The sequence below is a fragment of the Podarcis pityusensis genome (assembly GCF_964106645.2).
Source record: "Podarcis pityusensis genome assembly, chromosome: 3".
Lineage (NCBI taxonomy): Eukaryota > Metazoa > Chordata > Lepidosauria > Squamata > Lacertidae > Podarcis > Podarcis pityusensis.
Window position 1 is genome coordinate 72805312 of NC_138026.1, and position 21856 is coordinate 72827167.

General features: G+C 43.5%; 1 protein-coding gene across 4 annotated transcripts in view; it reads left to right on the forward strand.

Annotated features, from left to right (window-relative positions):
• LOC308474425 (uncharacterized protein) overlaps positions 1-21856 on the forward strand; it is a 28740-nt gene that overhangs the window by 2801 nt on the left and 4083 nt on the right. For 2 of the 4 annotated variants that reach the window (XM_081000674.1, XM_081000675.1), the window contains exons 3-17: positions 1630-1726; positions 2559-2804; positions 6715-6859; positions 8115-8214; positions 8848-10276; positions 10474-10597; positions 11226-11376; positions 12545-12760; positions 13386-13529; positions 13986-14135; positions 14947-15052; positions 15377-15480; positions 15965-16120; positions 16498-16599; positions 21526-21666. In XM_081000674.1, coding sequence (XP_080856800.1) covers positions 1630-1726; positions 2559-2804; positions 6715-6859; positions 8115-8214; positions 8848-10276; positions 10474-10597; positions 11226-11376; positions 12545-12760; positions 13386-13529; positions 13986-14135; positions 14947-15052; positions 15377-15480; positions 15965-16120; positions 16498-16599; positions 21526-21666 — 3411 coding nt within the window. The other 2 variants (XM_081000676.1, XM_081000677.1) reach the window with 2 other exon arrangements.

A 21856-nucleotide genomic window follows, 5' to 3' on the forward strand; every position in this document is an offset into this window, starting at 1 on the left:
TAAACAAATCAGAATGAATGCCCTATATAAGGACATATTCTAACAACCATGTAAGTTTTGTGCAGGCAAATTATGATGAATGCTAAATAAATGGATTACCTGGACTTCAACTACCATCAGCCCCACCCAGTAATGGCTAATGACTAAGGATAACGTGAGAGGTAGTTGTTTATTCCTCCCTGTGGCGTTCGTACGGAGCCCCCGGTCGTCTCACGGACTATTGACCCGTACACCACTAATCGCTGCCACCAACCAGGTCCTCCCCGGTAAAATCACTTCAGCCTCAGTCAGGTTCTCAATTAATAGAGAAGAGTGTATTTTATTTCAGTCACAAACAAACTTTTACGGCATTCCAAACGTTGTTACTCTTTACTTTCTTAGTCTTATTTTCCTCTCTCTATCCCTTCTACCTCCCCTCACTCAAGAACCCACTGCCCTAACTGTCACTCTGTTACCAACTGCCTACCAACTGCTTCTCCAACTGCCTTTCCCAACCAGCCAACCCACTGAAACCAACCAACTACCCACCAACAACTCCCAACAACAACTAACTCAAATCTCGGGCTAAGCCTTTTTATACACAGGGAGGCTCCGCCTCTGGCTTTCCTATTGGTCTATCTTTCCCACCTGTTCAAACATTTTCTAAATGAATGGGCAAATGCCACACTCCCTTAAAGATATAATCTGCATTTAACAACAAAGAGCCCTACTGTATCAGGCCGCAAGCCTGCTGGGTCCAGGATCCTGTTCCCACAGTGGCCAGTGAGATGCCTATGGGAAATAGGCTAGCCTTACCTGAATGAAACTGCATTCTCCCCCCTTGTGATTCCCAGTAACTGATATTCAGAGGCATACTGCCTCCCGGCAGTGAAACTAGAACTCCTTCTTCTTTGGTGATCACTCGCAGCTGAGTAAGATTGTCTTCCATGAACACAGTCTTAACAGTGAGTCTGTAGGTGACTGTGAAGGCCATTTCTGGATCCACATGTCCTTCCACAGCGGGGAAATAGGTTTCCAGACGGGAGATGATCACGGTGAGGGTTTGCCAAACATGCCTTCCTCTTAGCACGTTTCTCCTTTTTGTCCTGAGTTTAATCATCTTCAAAGTCCCTGGTAAAAGCTGTTCTCTAACTGGAACACTCGCAGGCCAGTGTTTCCCAATTGTCAGTGTTTATATTACATTTTTTTTAGATTTGCCTTGAGAGAGTCTTATAGCTGCATCCTCCATGAATTTATTTAATTCTCCAAATTGGTGGCCATCACTGTGGGAGTGAATCTTGTAGTTTTAACTGTGCTGTGTGAAGAAATACTTTCTTTTATCTGTCTTGACCATATATTACTTGACTATACATTACTTGGAAGCAAGTTCCACTGTACTCAGTGCAATTTACTCTCAGATGTGCATAGGATTGTAGTTCCATGACTAATTTAAGCCCAGTGGAGAGATGAGGAAGCTGTGGACCTCCATTGGTTGTTGACCTACAACTCCCATAATCCCTAACCATTGGCCGTGCTGGGGCAGATGGGAGTTGGAGCCCAACAATCTGGAGGGCCACAAGTTCCCCATCCTTGTCCTACTGCTTTTAAGGGGTAAATTAGACAATTTTTCATTTTATTTTCTTCTTTCAGTGTCCAGGGCAGCAGGAACAGCTCATAATGCACCAAATGGAGCACCTTCAACAGCTAGTAGCTGAACAGCAGAAAATAATTTCGTTCTTTAATTCAGGTACTACAAGGAATGTCAGATTCCTGCCTTTTTCATCAGTGTGTTATATCTTCCAGCATATTTTGAGGAGGCTATAAAAATAACCACAGGTCTTTGGGTCATCTTGACCCAAGGTTCTGGTTTTTATAAACACATTTCAAAAGAGCAGGGTGGATGCAAGAAATTACAGGGGATTTCAGGAGGATTGGGTAAGTGGGACATTCTAATGATGCTTGGCTTTCTCCACAAAAACAATTCTAGTGCCTATTAAAGCATCACAAACAAAACATCATTTTCTGTTGATAAATGATAGACATAGATGAAATAGGGGGCGTCTAGACAGGTGTTTATTGTAGGATGATAGGTCCCCTCATGGATGCATTTTTTTTTGGTAGTACCCACACATCATTGGCATCAAAATTCCAGCTTGTCTCCATACCCTTTTATTCTCCATACCCAGGGAAAATCCAGTAAGTAGAAATAGCCTCTAGTCAACAGCCTGTTTGAGATATATCAGTGACCTATTTGAAAATTCAGCCCCCATCTGGAAGCACCTAGAGTTTATCAAAAGTTGAAGAAAAAGCTGATGCTGGCAACCCATTTGTGATAATATCAATAATCTACATACAGATTTTAAGATCTCATCTGGAGTTGCCTGTAGTTTCACCATATGTGCATTCAGAAGCAAACAATCAATAGCCTTCAGAAAGGTTGGGCAACTAGTTTGGCACTGAGGTAGATAAATCATTTGTTTTTAGTGTGGAGTCTGTTTAGTAGATACTTTCTGGATAAATGGGAAATAGACATCAAGGACCACACTAATTTTTGCTCCTTGCTTTGTTTCTTTATCCAGGCTTTTCAGCTTCTGCTGGTATTCCTCCTCACCTTCTTGCTATGATCCCATCCCTTCCAAGAGTCCCAGCTGCTTTATTCCCTGTCCAATTCCCTTTGGATAATTCTTTGCAAGCTCAGAAAAATGGAAGCTCACAAACCAGTCCCTTAATAATAAAGCCTACGTTGCAGCAACTTGCCACAGAAACCTCAGCAAACAGCAACTTCTTAGAAGTTTCAAGGGAGCACCCTGAACCTCACGAAAAAGGTGATGAGCTAAAGTAAAATAACCAAAGTAAAGCTGCAAGCACCTAGCAGTGGTTTGAACAGAAGAAAGAAACACAGAATGAATGATTTTTTTAAAAAAATATTCTCATTCCGTCTCTCTCTCTCTCTCTCTCTCTCTCTCTCTCTCTTTCTCTCTTTCTCTCTCTCTCTCTCTCTCTCTCTCACACACACGCCCATAAAACATAAGTTGGAGTGAATCAGATTTGGAAGGGTTTGTAGACATGCAATTGAACCTATGTGTCTAAGTTCTAATTTGAGCATGAACCATTGAATGTGGACCAGAGAGGTTCCCTCCAAATTACAGAGTGAACCAAAATTGTCCACCAATCCTAGTTGGGAGTAAAAGGTAAAAGTAAAGGACCCCTGGATGGTTAAGTCCATTCAAAGGCGACTATGGGGTTGCGCCCCTTCATGGATCACTGCCTTGCCGTGGCGAAGGGGCTTGAATAACTCGGAGAAGCTATGAGCTATGCCGTGCAGGGCCACCCAAGATGGACAGGTCATAGTGGAGAGTTTTGACCAAACGTGATCCACCTGGAGCAGGAATCGGCAAGCCACTCCAGTATCCCTGCCAAGAAAACTCCATGGACAAAGACAACAGGCATATAAAAGTTATGACGCTGGAAGATGAGCCCCTCAGGTCGGAAGGCGTCCAACATGCTACTGAGGAAGAGCGGAGGACAAGTACAAGTAGATCAAGAGCTGATGAAGCGGCTGGGCCAAAGCCGAAAGGACGCTCAGTTGCGGATATGCCTGGAAGTGAAAGGAAAGTCCAATGCTGTCAAGAAAAATATTGCATAGGAACCTGGAATGTAAGAACCATGAACCTTGTTAAGTTGGATGTGGTCAAAAATGAGATGGCAAGAATAAATATTGACATCCTGGGCATCAGTGAACTAAAATGGACGGGAATGGGCGAATTCAGTTCGGATGACCATCATACCTACTACTGTGGGCTAGAATCCTGTAAAAGAAATGGAGTGGCCCTCATAGCCAACAAAAGAGTGGCAAAAGCTGTATTGGGATGCAATCTCAAAAATGATAGAATGATCTCGATACGAATCCAAGGCAGACCTTTTAACATCACAGTAATCCAAGTTTATGCACCAACCACTGGTGCTGAAGAAACTGAAATTGACCAATTCTCTGAAGACTTACAACACCTTATAGAATTGACACCAAAGAAGGATGTTCTTAGAATCATAGAATCATAGAGTTGGAAGAGACCACAAGGGCCATCGAGTCCAACCCCCCTGCCAAGCAGGGGATTGGAATGCTAAAGTAGGGAGTCAAGAGATAAAAGGAACAACTGGCAAGTTTGGCCTTGGAGTTCAAAACGAAGCAGGGCAAAGGCTAATAGAGTTCTGCCAAGAGAACAAGCTGGTCATCACAAACACTCTTCCAACAGCACAAGAGACGACTCTACACATGGACATCACCAGATGGGCAGCATCGAAATCAGATTGATTCTATTCTATGCATCCAAAGATGGAGAAGCTCTATACAGTCAGCAAAAACAAGACCTGGAGCAGACTGTGGCTCAGATCATCAGCTTCTTATAGCAAAATTCAAGCTTAAACTGAAGAAAGTAGGAAAAACCACTGGGCCGGTAAGATACAATCTAAGTCAAATCCCTTATGAATACGCAGTGGAAGTGAGGAACAGGTTTAAGGATTTAGATTTGGTGGACAGAGTGCCTGAAGAACTATGGATGGAGGCTCGTAACATTATACAGGAGGCAGCAACTAAAACCATCCCAGTTAAAAGGAAATGCAAGAAAGCAAAGTGGCTGTCCAACGAGGCCTTACAAATAGCAGGGGAGCGAAGGCAAGCAAAATGCGAGGGAGATAGTGAAAGATACAGGAAATTGAATGCAGATTTCCAAAAAATAGCAAGGAGAGACAAGAAGGCCTTCTTAAACGAGCAAAGCAAAGAAATAGAGGAAAACAACAGAATGGGAAGAACCAGAGATCTGTTCAAGAAAATTGGAGATATGAAAGGAACATTTCGTACAAAGATTACCATAATAAAGGACAAAAGTGGTAAGGACGTAACAGAAGCAGAAGGCATCAAGAAGAGGTGGCAAGAATACACAGAGGAACTATACCAGAAAGAAATGGATGTCTCGTATACCCCAGGTAGTGTGGTTGCTGACCTTGAGCCAGACATCCTGGAGAGTGAAGTCAAATGGGCCTTAGAAAGCACTGCAAATAACAAGGCCAGTGGAAGTGATGATATTCCAGCTGAACTACTTAAAATTTTAAAAGATGATGCTGTTAAGGTGCTACACTCAATATGCCAGCAAGTTTGGAAAACTCAGCAGTGGCCAGAGGATTGGAGAAGATCAGTCTACATCCCAATCCCAAAGAAGGGCAGTGCCAAAGAATGCTCCAACTACCGGACAATTGCACTCATTTCACACGCTAGCAAGGTTATGCTTAAAATTCTACAAGGAAGGCTCAAGCAGTATATGGACTGAGAACTCCCAGAAGTGCAAGCTGGATTTAGAAGAGGCAGAGGAACCAGAGACCAAATTGCAAACATGCGCTGGATTATGGAGAAAGCTAGAGAGTTCCAGAAAGACATCTATTTTTGCTTCATTGACTATGCAAAAGCCTTTGACTGTGTTAACCACAGCAAACTATGGCAAGTTCTTAAAGAAATGGGAGTGCCTGATCACCTCATCTGTCTCCTGAGAAATCTCTATGTGGGACAAGAAGCTACAGTTAGAACTGGATATGGAACAACTGATTGGTTCAAAATTGGGAAAGGAGTACGGCAAGGCTGTATATTGTCTCCCTGCTTATTTAACTTATATGCAGAATTCATCATGCGAAAGGCTGGATGAATCCAAGCCGGAATTATGATTGCCGGAAGAAATATCAACAACCTCAGATATGCAGATGACACAACCTTGATGGCAGAAAGTGAGGAGGAATTAAAGAACCTTTTAATGAGGGTGAAAGAGGAGAGCGCAAAATATGGTCTGAAGCTCAACATCAAAAAAACGAAGATCATGGCCACTGGGCCCATCACCTCCTAGCAAATAGAAGGGGAGGAAATGGAGGCAGTGAGAGATTTTACTTTCTTGGGCTCCATGATCACTGCAGATGGTGACAGCAGTCACGAAATTAAAAGACGCCTGCTCCTTGGGAGAAAGGCGATGGCAAACCTAGACAGCATCTTAAAAAGCAGAGACATCACCTTGCCAACAAAGTTCCGTATAGTTAAAGCCATAGTTTTCCCAGTAGTGATGTATGGAAGTGAGAGCTGGACCATAAAGAAGGCTGATCGCTGAAGAATTGATGCTTTTGAATTATGGTGCTGGAGGAGACTCTTGAGAGTCCCATGGACTGCAAGCAGATCAAACACATCCATTCTTAAGGAAATTAGCCCTGAGTGCTCACTGGAAGGACAGATCCTGAAGCTGAGGCTCCAATACTTTGGCCACCTCATGAGAAGAGAAGACTCCCTGGAAAAGACCCTGATGTTGGGAAAGATGGAGGGCACAAGGAGAAGGGGACGACAGAGGACGAGATGGTTGGACAGTGTTCTCGAAGCTACAAACATGAGTCTGACCAAACTGCGGGAGGCAGTGGAAGACAGGAGTGCCTGGCATGCTCTGGTCCTTGGGGTCACGAAGAGGTGGACACGACTAAACGACTAAACAACAACATGGGGTTGTGGCGCTCATCTCACTATCAGGCCGAGGGAGCCACCATTTGTCCACAGACAGCTTCTATTTTGGGGGTATATTTCCACCCTTTAATACAGGAAAAGGTTCCCTGGGACATTGTTACCAGTTTCCCCTCCTTCTCCCCTTCCCTTTTCAAGAGACCTAATTAATGTAGTAAAAGCCTTTATTCTTTTCGTTCTTTCCTGATATTTAGAAGCAAGTCTGCCAGGTGGAGAACCTTGGCTTGAAACTTCGCCACCTGTTACAGAACAAAGAGGGGAGCAACAGTTAGAGGAAAATGCTTCTCTTTCCCCCTTTGGATTAAGAATGAACATGAAGACACGGAATGTAGATGACAGGTGAGGGGAAAATCTAATATTATAAAACTCTTAAAACATTAAACAATTCTAAAACTGTTAAAACATTTAGAACTGGTGGAAGGTTTGGTGCAAATGTTAAGTGGGGAAAGGAGCACATTTTATTTATCCCCTTTTTGTATAGGATAGGGATGGGGAAACTTTTCTCTCAGGAGCCAAAGTTCCATGGGGTGGAGGGGCGAGGAGTCAATCAGGGGCCACACAAAAGTAAAAAGTTCCTGAAGAGAGTTTTGAAAATGTGTATTGAGTGGCTGATTGCTGACCCAGTCCAGGTTTCCACCACTGAAAGCATGTACAGTGGTACCTTGGGTTAAGAACTTAATTCGTTCTGGAGGTCTGTTCTTTACCTGAAACTGTTCTTAACCTGAGGTACCACTTTAGCTAATGGGGCCTCCCGCTGCCACCACACGATTTCTGTTCTCATCCTGAAGCAAAGTTCTTAACCCAAGGTACTATTTCTGGGTTAGCAGAGTCTGCAACCTGAAGTGTCTGTAACCTGAGGTACTGCTGTATCACATCAGCAGACAACTGGTGCTGATCTGTACTTTCCCACCTGAGAAGGGAGAGGTTTGAATGTGCAGATTGGCCCAGCTGTCTCCCAATCTGGTTTGCACTTTCAAAGCTCTCTAAACCTTTAAAGACCCACACTTTAAAAGCAGTCCAGATGAAATTCAGTACTGGGTGAGATCCAGCCCATGGACCATAGGTTCCTCACCCCTCATATAGGAGGGATCCTTTGATAATCTTTACAACATCCATATTCAATACTGTCTAGAGATGGAAGCATTTTTACAGGAACAGCATTATTTCAAGCTTAAAATTAAGAAACTAGCATAAAATCAGTCCACGGACATAGACAGCTGCCGTATACTTCTTCAGACTCTTGGTCCATCTAGCTCAGTATGGTCTACAGAGAGTAGCAGTGGCTTTCTATGATTTTTGGCAGGTTCTCCTTCTGCATGTAAAGCAGATATTTTATTGCTGAGCTGTGGCCCTTTCCCCATGAGGGTGTTGATAAATGTGAGCTAATTAGACTTGACACAGTGAGGAAATTCTGAACCTCTTGGGGGGGGGGGGGAAACGCTATGGTAGGATATCCATTGCCCCTTCTCTTATTAATATTCTGCCATTTCCCCTTCCAAGTTTGAAGCAGCGTAACATGCCTCAGCCGCCATTCGTCATCATGGAAAATGGCTGCAGAATATTTATGTTCAAATCTGCTTTATTATTTCCCTAGACCAATCCGACCTGGAATTGGAGTGAGGCGGAAGACGTTTGAGGAATTTGTTGAGGAGCAACTTAAAGTCGATTCTCAACAAGCAGAGAAGCAGCAACAGGTACGAGAGCATAAGTTGTGTTAATATAATGTTTGTTATGCTTCTAAAACCCTATGGTTCTGCATGATTTTGAAACCCATTTGGCATGATTCATTCTTTGAACAGGGGTTTCATTGCTCTCTTCTGTGAGCAGGAACATGCCTGGCATTCTTTATTGAGGACTTCTCATATATAAACAACACCTTTGGGCCCATAGAAGAAAATTGGAAGCTCCTATGTTTGCAGGGCTTCGGATTATACACTCTGGTGTGTAGATGTAAGGTTTGAGACACATAGGATCAGCAGGTGTCTCTCTGTGTGTGTCAGAGTCATTCCTTGGGACAGGCATCAAGTGAGCTGGCCATGAGGTCAGGAGAACACCAGGTTGCTGGCAGTGGCCTGGCATACATACTTACTTGTGGGAAACCAACACCATCTTGAGGTGGAGGACCCCTAATGCTGCAGCCTATGATAAATCCCCAATAAAATCAAGAGGAGGCTAACCATTGTCTTTGGAGCCAGAATTCCTCTCTTCAGAAACTTTGGAAATTCACACCCAAGCTCTTTGAGATTGCTTGTTTTTAATGGGATTCATTATTTATTAGAAATGATGAGCTATCTCACCACATTTCAATGTCACTGCCTTCCTTACAGAACTCCCATGAGGCTAAAGTCACTGCTCAGAAGTCATTTCTGAAACGTGGGGAAGGGACTGCAAGGCTTGAAAAAAAGAGAAACAGTGTTGGCAAGGAACCAGCCAGATTTCCTAGACGCATTAGCTTTGATTGTCAAAATAATTTCTCATGGCCTTCTCAATGGGATGCAGAAGATCTATTGGGGAAACACCCACAACTGAAAAGGCAGGTCACTAGCCCCACTGTGCTGATCATGGATGATGAAAACACACATTGTATCACCTTCAAGGGGGATGTAAAAGGCCAGCTTCATAATTGCGAGCGAAGGTCAGATGAAATAAAAGACAGCAGCGAATCTGGTGGTTGTGATAGCAAAGGGATGGTAAATCGAGAAGTATCTGGTGTACCACCTCAGTTTGACAGGTCCAAATGTTCACAGGAATGTCATGAACAAATAATTGACATTAAAGCAAAGGTGACTGAAAAAAATGAAACCTCAAGTCTTGGGTCTCAAGATCATTTGGTTAGGGTTGACAAGAGATCCCTGGATTTTAAGGTTCCAATGTGGCTTATGGAGAACTTAGAAGACAGTGTATCACAGGTGGTAGGAATGTCCATTGATGCTTCACCAGATGTCCCTGAGCTTCATAACTTAGAAAGCAACCAAGACAATCAAGAGGAGCAGAGCTCTGGAGTTCAGGTTGCTCAAAGTGTGACTCAGATTAGACAATGTGAAAATGAGCATTGTATTGCTGAGGGGAAAAGCCCAGAGGGCCAAGTGGAAGTCAACCCTGGGTTTAAGAAAGTCAATGATCAAATAATAAAAGTTACACCTAAATCAGATAGAAAATGTGTCACCACAATGGCTAATTTCCAAAAGAACAGCAATGCAGGTGCTGCTAATGCATGGGAAGGAAAACCCCTCTCTAGTGATTCACTCTGCACATCTACTGATAGTGAAGATGAACCTAAATCTCATTGCTCTCAGTACGCAATAAGGCCTAGTAACCATAGACCAGATAACATTGGCAAGAACATGGATCTTTCCGATGCTGACTATGCCACTGATGAACCCAGTGGAGCTGATGATTACTCATTGAAAAACCATGGAAAATTGCCTGCCAGTAAGTTTGGTGTTCAGGAGCCAGCAGGTCAACAGGAGGCCACTCTTATCACAAGTAGTAGTAGCAGCAGCAGCAGTGAATCTAGTGTTGATGATGGCAGCCTGAAATTTGGAAAGACTCTCTCCCCCCTTAGAAGATCTTCCTGTCACCCCTCAAAAACTAGAAGAGGAGGAAGGAAGTCTAAAACACAGAGCAACGGTGTTGCCAGCAATTACAGTGCAGAGTACAATTTGCAACCTCCTTCCTTGACAAGTGATCTTGTGGCCAACCTTTTCCCTGCTTTCAAAAGCAAAGCAAAAGTGGATGATAAAAGTGCTACTCCAGGTAAGACATTTTAAAATGACAAGTGATTTTTATTTAATATCCAGAAAATTCAGCTTGCATTCAGCAAGCTCAGATAAATGGTACAGTAGAAAAGCTTTGTTGAAGACACCTCCGTTATCAAATTCAACCAAAATGGTTACACAGACTGACTTGACTGACTTGTGCTTTAACACATGTTAACATAAATCTCTTTGTAGAGCAAGTGCAGAAAAGGCACACTGATAAGTTAGAATGTGAACCGGAAGTTCAGGTGCATCAGAGAGAAACTTCTCTCCTAGCTCAGATGAAAGAAGAACAAGCAAAAGCCATGGACTTTCTTAGGTGAGGAAATTGTTTGTGGTTATTTTCCTATAGGAATTCATATGCCATCCTTCCCGTGGGTAGCTCTTGTGCAATCCCTTTGTATCTGAGGCAAAGAACAACATCATTATCTTTATTTAAAGCATTGCTATTTAGGTTTCCAAACTTTGCCGTCTAGTCTTAGAAGCTTCTGAAATTATAAGTTGTTTCAGTGTCACCTGTACACTGCTATAAACCAGCCTGCAACTGAGTGCGCAGATGGCGTTATCAAGCCAAATCAGGGAAAGACCTTTCACAAGCCAAACAAAATGTCATAGAATAGTGCAAAAGTTCCAAGTTCTACTAAACTAGGCTTGCCAGATTTCAAAAAATCCTGACGCCCGCAAAGTTATTGAGCTTTATTTGGAAGACACCACAAAATTTGAGAAGGACATGAGGGTAACAGCACTCCATTCCAGCCTTGTGGTCCAGTACAGATAGATTTCTTCAAGACTATGACATACCTGATTTTAATACAGGTAGTATTAAGCACATTCCCCCTATTTTAAAAAAAATGCCCAAGGCTCAGATCTGTGAAAACAAACCCTTGAGTTCCTGTACATGTGATACCCTGGTCTTTTACATCACCCCTTTGTTTCTTTTTCAACAGAAGACAAATAAATCAATTTGAGGCCAAGAGGTCGCAGAAGTTGCATTCCCTGGAACAGTGCAAGACTGAGGAAGCCCTGAAATTGCAGAAAGAAAAGGCAGAATTTGAGAAGCATACGACAGTAGGTAAAGGAGAATCAGGGGAAATACAAGTAAGTTGTATATTGCACAATGATGCTTTTTGCATCATAGAAACCTCAAAATTAAGTGCAGTATTGTCTACACTGGCAGTGGCTTTCCAGGATTTCAGACAGGGCTTCCCCCAAGCCCTACCTGTAAATGCTAGGAAGTGAACCTGTTCTGTTTTGTACACAAAGGAGATGCTCTACTACTGAGCTACTTCCCCATAATTGAATCTAATTTCCTCTTTTAAACGAGCATTTAGAGCAGCTGTCTGTAAGCCTGGCCTCCTTTAGTTTAGTGTATCAGAACACTTCCTCTTACTGGAGCTGGAAAAATGGTGAGGGCTGCATTGCAATTTAACAGGGGAGCTTACTTGCAAGGGCAGGGGAAAGGAGGACTTGTTCTTGTACCTAGGAGATTTTCCTATTGCCGTTAAGTTGACTAATGACTTCCCCTCTCTCTGTCCTGCTCTTTGTCTTGTCCTTCATCGACTCTTTTCATCTCTACCTCCTACACAGGGAAAGACGGCCTTTAGCATTCAGGAGCAGTCTCTTTCAGACCACTGCCAGTCCCTACATTTCTGTTTCCTGGCTTGTCAGTTCCTCTCGTACATGAACCTGTTTTATCACTACCCTGGACTTGGTCCTTTCAAGATTTACCTCCCAAGTCCTTAGGTTACAAATGGTGCTTACACCCTGCCTTGCTTTGGCACACATCTCCACCATACCCCCAAATTACATGAGAATAGACTTATTCTCCCTAAGCTGCACTTTCAGGAGCTTAAATTCAGAATGCAGCTAATCATATGCAACAGAACAGTTTCATATTACCTGTTGGGCTAGCTCAGTAAAACATGAGACTCTTAGGGTTGGGGGTTCAAGATTCCTGCATTGCAGGGGGTTGGACAAGATTACCCTCATTGTGCCTTCTGTGATCTATTCCTGTCCCTAAAGTGAACGTGGCTCTCCTCCTAGAAACCCTGCTTGAGTTGAGTCAGAAGACCCAGCCTTGGCTGACAATTGCCCACAGTGGTGCAATTGGGTATTAACCACATGTAGGTTAGCTTCCTAGCAGTAGTACTCGTGTGGGGTTTAGTGAAATAAGGAGAGGGCCTGATGTCACTCAGCCATGTTGCAACACAGAAATGGCAACACACCTTTCCCTGGAAAATCAACAACCCTGTTTTCCTAATGACAGATGTTAAAGCAGCAAATAGCAGGGCTGCAGGAGGAGTTCAGAAGGAATGAGACCCGTTGGCACGCTGCTCATGGCGAGCTGAGAAGTCAGGTCGAAGCACTGACCAAACAGAACCTGGAGCTTCAAGACGAGCTCAGGGTCTCTGAGCATCAGAAGATGGAAAGCGAAAGGAAACATGGAGCTGTGGATTTGATTGGCAGAAAAAGAGAAACGCCGGTAGGATAGGCAGACCTCCTGTTTGTGTTTGGCTTCTTGGCTTGCTTTGTTGGGAATGGGCTGTGGCTGTTTTGATGTAGCCATGCTCATTTTTAAAAGATCCACTGATGGGGAAAGGATTACGGCTCCTTGGATGTTGCTTCTTATTCTAGAGCAGGCTTCAGAACTCTTCCCGAATGGATGGGGAAAAGCTGACACCTTCCCTCTTCCTTTCCCCACTAGCAGATCTTCTCACAGGTAGGCAATGGGTCCTCTGAGAAGCGACAGGCTAGAGTTGGAGTCCATCCTCAACTAGCACATCTGTTTTGAGTAGGAAACTACAGGGAGGAGCAGTCTCGTGAGAGTTGCCATCCTTTTTCCAGGAAGAATGTGGCTGGCCTGCAAGAAGCCTTAATTTTGTCTGCTCTTTAAATTAGACATATAGACAAGTCTGGCCCAGAACATTTTGGCACCTAAATGCATTCCTTGAAGGACACATCTGCTGCCCCTGTGGCTCTTGCCGCCTGAGGCTGTTGACTCACCTTGCCTCATAGGTGCGCTGGCTCTGTTTATAGAGAATGGCTGCTGAACCTACTGGGCACATGAGACATTCTTAACTGCTACTACATTATAATTTCTTTTTCAGGTCTCAGCAGCTGTTTTGAGAGGGACACCACCTGAAGGAACCCTGGTAGAGAAACTGTCGCAAAATAGCCACAAGAGCCCTGACGATAAGCTTATGGGAAGGAAAATAGTACCGCCAGATGAATTGGCCTCCAGAGATTCACAGGTAAGATATATTGATCCTTCCCCAGTCCCCATATAGCCTTATACTGCTTCTAGCATACATACAGTCAGTGTACAGCTGGTGTGTTGTAATGAACATAACAATATAACATCTGCAATAAAATTATATCTATAAAACAAAAACAAAATTATATCTATAAAACAAAAACAAAATTATATCTATAAAACAAAAACAGGATGCAGTCATGCTTCAATAAATCAGATTAGTCCATCAATGGAGAATTCCTTGAGCATCCCTAATTGCTGTAAAAATTACATCCAGATAATGAAGCACATTTGAAAGTATTATGGAAATGTTAACGATTATTGGTATTATTAAATACTGGGGAAACATGTTAAATCTTCAGTTTTTAAGTATTCCTAGTGGCATGCTCACAAATAAGACAGCAAAGGCCAACACCATGCAATGATTTTTAAAAAAGCATTTAATCTCATCTAGGCAACAAGGAGGGTTCTGCAAAGGTCTGAGTCACTGAAATCTGCAGCAGGAGAACAAAGAGTGAAGAGCCCGTGTAAAGCAGTTCATAACAGAAGTGTGACACCCATAAGCCAGAGGACCCCTCATCAAACACCGTTTGGACTACAGAAAGTAATGCACATTCTTTGAATTTATTTAGGAAATTTATAAAAATGCTTATGTTAAAAAAGAAACCTCTGAGCAGTGTACAATAAATAAAGTTTTAAAATAGCATGAAATGCAGTGCAACAGATTACACAGTAACCATGTCACAACAGTTGCTGATATTAACAATCCAGGAATGTCTGAGTACAAGCTGCCTTGTACTGAGTTAGACCATTGGTTCATCTACTTTAGTGTTGTCTACAGAGACTGGCAGCGTTGATTTGTTATTATTATTTCTGGAAAAACCCTGCAAATTGCAAAGCAGGGTGCTATGAAGATTATTGCCTACTGCCTCTTTCTCTTACAAAAGGTTTTTTCTTTATTGGCATATAATTAAACTAGCCTGCTACATATATATAAACCTATAGTCGACCCATTTACATAAAAGATAAATTAGTTAGGCATTATTTGAATGCATTTATTCTAATCTTGGCTAAGCCTGTCTCCTTTTCCAGTGAATTTGTTCTGCCAAAGGACTTTGGGAGCCTCTTTGGCTGAAGGGTTCAAATGCTCTAAGTAAATAAATCTTCACAAGATCTACAACGTGTGGCCCAGTGACATCCAAATCTAAACCTTTTGGAACGTATCTTCAAGCTGGTGTCTTTATAAACCACACAATACCCTTTTTCTCCAAGAGCCATGGCATTTCCTGATGCTTTTGGCTCAGCTCCACATCACTACAGTGAGGAAAGCCTGCCTGTTCAATCACTTCAAGTGCTTAGGAGCACTGTGTGCCTTCATTTAAAGGCTTCCTCTTCCTCTTCTTCTTCATTTATAGGCTTTGCCTCAGTTGGCTCACAGTCAGCAGCACAGTTATGGAAGGAAGACACCTGTGTCTGAATCGGAACCAAGCGTACTTACCAGCCCAGCTCTGCGTGTGAAAGGTAAAGTATGTTCAAATGGTTGCGTACTTCCTAGTTCCTATTGGGACAGCTCAGTCCGTAGAGCATGAGACTCTTAATCTCAGGGTTATGGGTTCAAGCCCCATGGTGGGCAAATATTCCTGAACTGCAGGGGGTTGGACTAGATGACCCTCTTGTGGTCCCTTCCAATTCTATGAATCTGTGTTGTTCAAACATGTCCCTTTTGCTGGCCAAGAACAACATCGGTATCAATGCTTTGGAGTCCGAATACAGGACTTGAAATATCGGTGCTTTCATATGTGGCTGTTGACAGTTTTTAATATGTAAATATTTTAATCCCTCTAGGCACGTTCTCTTCCACTTCAGGTAGTTCAGAAGACACAGCATTTTTAAATAGTCAAAGCAATGACAGTTTAAGCACCACATCCTTGAGTAATGTGGGAATACAGGTATGTTTATGTATAAGCCTTGAGCATATTTTACAGCAGGCCTAAAAACCTACTCTGATAAGAGTCTCTGGGGCAGTGGCGTAGCTTGGGATGGGGCACAGGGGCAGTTGCCCCAGTTGTTTCTGTCACTGGGCTCTGATTAAAAATGGCTTCTCCATACGAACCAAGAAGTGACCTCGCCAGACAAAGGAACAACTCTTCTTTTCTTATCTCTGTGGCTGCGATCTCCTAGGCGACACAAACGCCCTTAGGCAGTTGAATGTGCATGCCCACTCTGCCCATTTCCCTCCCACCCACCCATGCCCTCCACACCACCCCGGGTTCTGGTAACCTACGCTACGCCGCTGCTCTGGGGGAAAGGGGTGGGGAAAAGAGGGTTCTTTCATTGATCAGTCAAACCATATGGCATTAAATATAACAGATTCCTTTAAACATATGGCTTAGGTGGTTTCAGATGATTACTGACAGGTAACAATTTTTACAGGTGAAAGAGAATCCTAGCCATAAAAGGGTTCAGAGATCCAATAAATCTTCTGAGCAAGTGGTTTCTATGTCCACCTCCAGGAAAAATAGCATTGCCTCAAATGGCAGGAATACACCTGTGGAAAATCTTCCTATTTTTGTGGAGACTAAAAATAAGGTTTGGTCTTCTGGGTGTCTGAATTTCTCTTTGTATGTCTATGTTTCTGTATCAGTAGCGTTTCTTTTTTGTTCTGTCATGCAACCAAGTGCTAAGATAATATTTGATTCTGTTGGCCGGAGATAGCTCTGTTAGACTTACACCAGGTTTATCTATGTGTTGTTTTATGGTTTTTATATTGTTTTTCATTATTTGTTTTCATTAGCTAGCTTGGGCATCACAGTTGGAAATGATATATATTGGGGGGGGGGGATCCCTAACACCCTCTTCTTGAATAAAATACTGTGCCACTCCCCCTCTTATGTGGGATTTTATAGATCATGCCACTCTGTGCAGAAAAATACATGCAATTAAAAATCATGTTTGATTGTTGATAGGCTTCTCCTCTCAAATCAATACTGTCCAGAAGAGCATCACTATATACTGAAATAAAGGAGGATGGGGAAGTGAAAGAAATAATAGAGTACCCCGATGGAAAGGTAAGAAATATTAGCTAAGTATAAAAGCAGTAGAAATATTAAGTGACAGAAGTAGTGGGGTGTGTAGCCCTGGAGCATGGCCCTAGAGCAACTCTCCCCACATTGGTAGCACTGCGACTTACCTGGACAGAGCTGGGGCAGGGCAGAAGCAAGGTGGGGGCTATGCGGTGCACTGCCAGGACCCCTGCTGCCAATCCAGAAATTGCACTGGTGTACCTGCACAGCCCTGACTTTGCTGCTTAGGCAGCAGTGACTCCAGTGTTAGGAGGGTGGCTCCACCCCACCCCACATGCTGCTACTACAGAGGTAGCATAATATGTGAAAACGTCATTTATTGCTTCTGTCGCATTTTTCCTTCCAAAAGGAAGACCAAAGCGAATCACCATGAGCAACTTAATTAACACAGAACATCAGAGCAACCAATGGAACTAAACCCAGTGTATGTGAAAATGTAAAACAAGTCAAAGCCACATTCATGTCCACATTCAGTAATACAATGAACCTGTGAAATACAGAGCAATTCATTCAGTTACAGTGGTACCTCGGGTTAAGAACTTAATTCGTTCCGGAGGTCCGTTCTTAACCTGAAACTGTTCTTAACCTGAAGCACCACTTTAGCTAATGGGGCCTCCTGCTGCTGCTGCGCCACCGCCACACAATTTCTGTTCTCATCCTGAAGCAAAGTTCTTAACCCGAGGTACTATTTCTGGGTTAGTGGAGTCTAACCTGAAGCGTATGTAACCTGAAGCGTATGTAACCCGAGGTACCACTGTACAAGGGTCTTCTGGCCTTCATATCCTCACACTTAGCTTCATTTTGTACAATGATGGGAGCTGCTTCTTTGTGGGATGGCCCCATGCCACTGGGGAGGGCATCTGAATATTCTTCCAACCTTGCGCCCCAGATTTCTGCACCTTTATGTTGGCAGATGCTTTACAGAATTACAAAATGGACAGCGGATTTGGAAGGCAGTGTATGTTCTCTCACTGGACTGGTGGAGGGATCTCTTAACCATGGTTAAGAGATCGGGAGTGGACTATAGGATCCCATTCTTCCCATCCTCTCCTCTCTTGTCCTCAATCACTGACATTAAGCAGATTTGATATTGTTGAGAACTCCTTCGGCTAGTATCTGCAACCAGGGTTTGAAGCTGACTTGCAAACCCTACCCCCAAGGCAAATCTACATTGGTGCCAATGTAGTGTTGAACTGCTTTTTGATGTGTGTGCATATAAACCCTTCCTTGCTCCAAATGCCTCTCCCCACAGTTGGCTCCATTGATTTAATATGCCTTTCACCTGCAAACCACCCAGGGAAGCTTCCTTTTGTACACAGTCTTAACTGGATCCAGTTACAGATAGGTAGCCGTGTTGGTCTGCCATAGTCAAAATAAAAAAAATCCTTCCAGTAGCACCTTTAAGACCAACTAAGTTAGTTCTTGGTATGAGCTTTCGTGTGCAAGCACACTTCTTCAGATACACTGAAACAGAAGTTGCCAGATCCTTCTATATAGTGAGAAGGTGGGGAGGGGTATTACTCAGAAGGGTGGTGGGAATGGGAGATTGGCAGATAGCTGGGATGAGCCTGCTGACGACTCTTAACGACTGTAATAGGTCTTACAGGAAAAGGCAAGGGGTGAGAAGGTGAGAAATGGCTTAGTCATGTATAATGGGATAAGAATCCAATGTCTCTGTCATTGTCAGTTCTCTTTCTCAAGCTCTGGGAGGAAGACCTTTCATTGCCTACAGACAGCCACCCAATCTTAAACAACTCCTAACCCACAATAATACTACAACCAGACTTAACACGGACACTGGCACCAGAGCCTGCAATAAACCCAGATGCCAACTTTGCTGCCACATACACCCGGACAACACCATTACTGGCCCCAACAACATCACACATACCATCTCGGGACTATTCAATTGCTCATCATCTAACATTGTGTATGGCATCAAATGCCAACAGTGTCCTTCAGCTCTCTATATTGGACAAACAGGCCAAACCTTACGCCAAAGAATAAATGGACATAAATCTGACATCAAGAATCACAAAACAGAGAAACCAGTAGGAGAACACTTCAATCTCCCAGGACATTCTATACAAGATCTCAAAGTAGCTGTTTTACTACAAAGGAATTTCAGAAATAGACTGGAAAGAGAAGCTGCTGAATTGCAACTCATTACCAAACTTAAAACCATGGAGAGACCTGGTTTGAACAAAGACATTGGATTCTTATCCCATTATACATGACTAAGCCATTTCTCACCTTCTCACCCCTTGCCTTTTCCTGTAAGACCTATTACAGTCGTTAAGAGTCGTCAGCAGGCTCATCCCAGCTATCTGCCAATCTCCCATTCCCACCACCCTTCTGAGTAATACCCCTCCCCACCTTCTCACTATATAGAAGGATCTGGCAACTTCTGTTTCAGTGTATCTGAAGAAGTGTGCTTGCACACGAAAGCTCATACCAAGAACTAACTTAGTTGGTCTTAAAGGTGCTACTGGAAGGATTTTTTTTATTTAGTCTTAACTGGAGGTTGTGTTGGAGTGCAAGGCAGCTGGTTCCGTGTGGCACACACATCACCAGGGCTGCGTTCCCCATCTGCTCATCGAGGGGTCTTGGCTGATTTCCCAGGAGCTCTTTGCATGAAACGAAGCTAACTTCCTGCAGAGCTGGCATGCATGCGATGGGGGTCACGTTAAATGAAAATAAAAGTGCTGCAAGCATATGTCTCTGGCCATATGGTAATTCATTAAAGCACAATTTGGAGCACCCTCTGCAGCACCGGAGGTCTCCAGGGGAATGCAGATTATGCTGAGTTGCTGGATAGAATTTTTAATGCCATTTGTGCCGGTCATAGATCTCAAATCAGCCTAGCTGAATGGCAGGCGTGTGTCTCCCATAACCTGAAGCTTTCTAAAGAAACCAGGTGGCTGTTTTTGGCACTTCTTCTGAAAGGCCTAGGACACTTTCGGGACAACTCACCTTTTCTTTTGATCCTTGTCCCCCCTCCCCCAAAAAACCCAACAACAACAGAACAAAATTCTAACAACTTCCCCAGTGTCCTTGCTTTGCACTCCCCATTTATAACAGTACAGTGGTACCTCGGGTTAAGAACTTAATTCGTTCTGGAGGTCCGTTCTTAACCTGCAGCTGTTCTTAACCTGAGGTACCACTTTAGCTAATGGGGCCTCCCACTGCTGCTGCCACTGCGATTTCTGTTCTTATCCTGAAGCAGAGTTCTTAACCAGAGGTACTATTTTTGGGTTAGCAGAGTCTGTAACCCGAAGCGTCTGTAACCCGAGGTACCACTGTACAGGAAGGAGCCAGAGTGCCTGTTTGCGAGTAGAGACATTCCAGCCTCTCACTTCAAATGACACGTAAACTGCTGGTAAACTCAACCTTGTGCTTGTGCTGATATTTGCACATGCTTATTTGCATATGTGCAAAGAGCCATACAGGAACGAAGCAGGACAGGAGAGCAATGTTGTAGGGGAAGCAGAAGCGAAACTCAAACATGACAAGAACAGTGGCCACCTTAGATGGAATCATAGAGTTGGAAAGGACACTGAGGGTCATCTAGTCCAACCCCCGCATTTCAGGAATCATATCTAAAGAATCCCTGACAGACGACCAACCAACCACTGTTTAAAAACCGCCCATGAAGGAGAGTCCTCATGAGGGACTCTGTTCCACTGTTGAACAGCTCTTACCATCAGCAAGTTCTTCCTAAAGTTTAGTCAGAATCTCCTTTATTCTATTTAGCAGCCATTGGTTCAGGTCCTACCCTCTGCAGCAGCAGAATACAAGTTTGCTCCATCTTCTGTGGAATTATGGTCTTAGGGCATAGCTACACCACAAACATAACTGTTTCCTCCAACCCCCCCCCCCCCTTTACAAATTCTCTGTTTGAGATCCCATGCTCTTGACACAAAGTAGTTTTCAGATTTCACTGTGAGTAGGGAATGACTACAGTGGTACCTCAGGTTAATTAGTTCTGGAGGTCCGTTCTTAATCTGAAACTGTTCTTAACCTGAGGTACCACTTTAGCTAATGGGGCCTCCCGCTGCCTCTGTGCCCAACCACACAATTTCTGTTCTCATCCTGAAGCAAAGTTCTTAACCCGAGGTACTATTTCTGAGCTAGCGGAGTCTGTAACCTGAAGCGTCTGTAACCCGAGGTACCACTGTATTAAACTAGTTTAAGACAGGTGCAGTTTATGGGTGGTGCCATGGGAATTTGACCAGGGCTGCTTGCATAGGCTAACACCCCTTCTCAAATTCTTGTGAAAAGGCCTCCCTGGAAGATGGGCCTCTCATATTTCTCCCAGTGAAGCCACTGCCAACACAGTGCCACTGTCAGCCTCTCCCCCCCCCCACCCCCAGGAATCATGAGTGGTGCTGGCAGCGTGTTTTCATTTTACAAAGAATCAAGAGGAAAGAAGAGAGGACTGTTTCATCTTGGATGGGAACTGTCTCTGCTGCCTGCTATTCTTTTCTGACTCCCATTGTGAACTTTCCCACTTGGGAATAAGTAGAGGGGGAAAGTTCGCTCTGGACAAAAGAAATCAATTGGCTCCTTTTAGCTTTCTTTCAAATGCCGGCACACAGGCCCTTGAGGGTTTCTGAGCATTCAGGTGGAACACTGGATGACCCCTGGTCTGCTCGCTCACCTCTCATGCAGCTCTGCCCTTCTGAATTAACCTGGTGAAACATGTTAAAATTGGTGTTCTGGGCTGAAGCTTAGTAAAAGTCACAGATGTTTAAATATCTAATGTAATAAAGCACAGAGATCCATTTAGATGAATCAGAGTCTTCTTCAATTCAAGTATTCCAGTTTAACTACAGGGTTGTGGGGGGAAGAGAGGGAAGAAAGAGAATGTGAATACACACCAACCCTGCACATCTGGTCTTTGTTTTAAAGGTGAAACAACTGTTTACTGATGGGCGCAGGATTACTAAATATCCAAACGGGACAAAAATGGAGATTAGCACAGATAAAAGAACAACTGTTGTTACTTTTTACAATGGAGATATTAAGAAGATCTTGCCAGATCAGAGAGTGGTGTGTATATTTATTTTATTTTGCTTTGAAGGAGGACTTTAAACTGTGATTACAAAGATGGACCTCAGTTCTAAATGTCTTAATTTCCAAGTAGGGGGAAATAAATATTTAGCTGAGCTCTGACCTGAGCTTAAACAATCTTTTATACGCAAGTTAGCAAGTCTCCACATTTGTTGTGCTGAAAGAAATC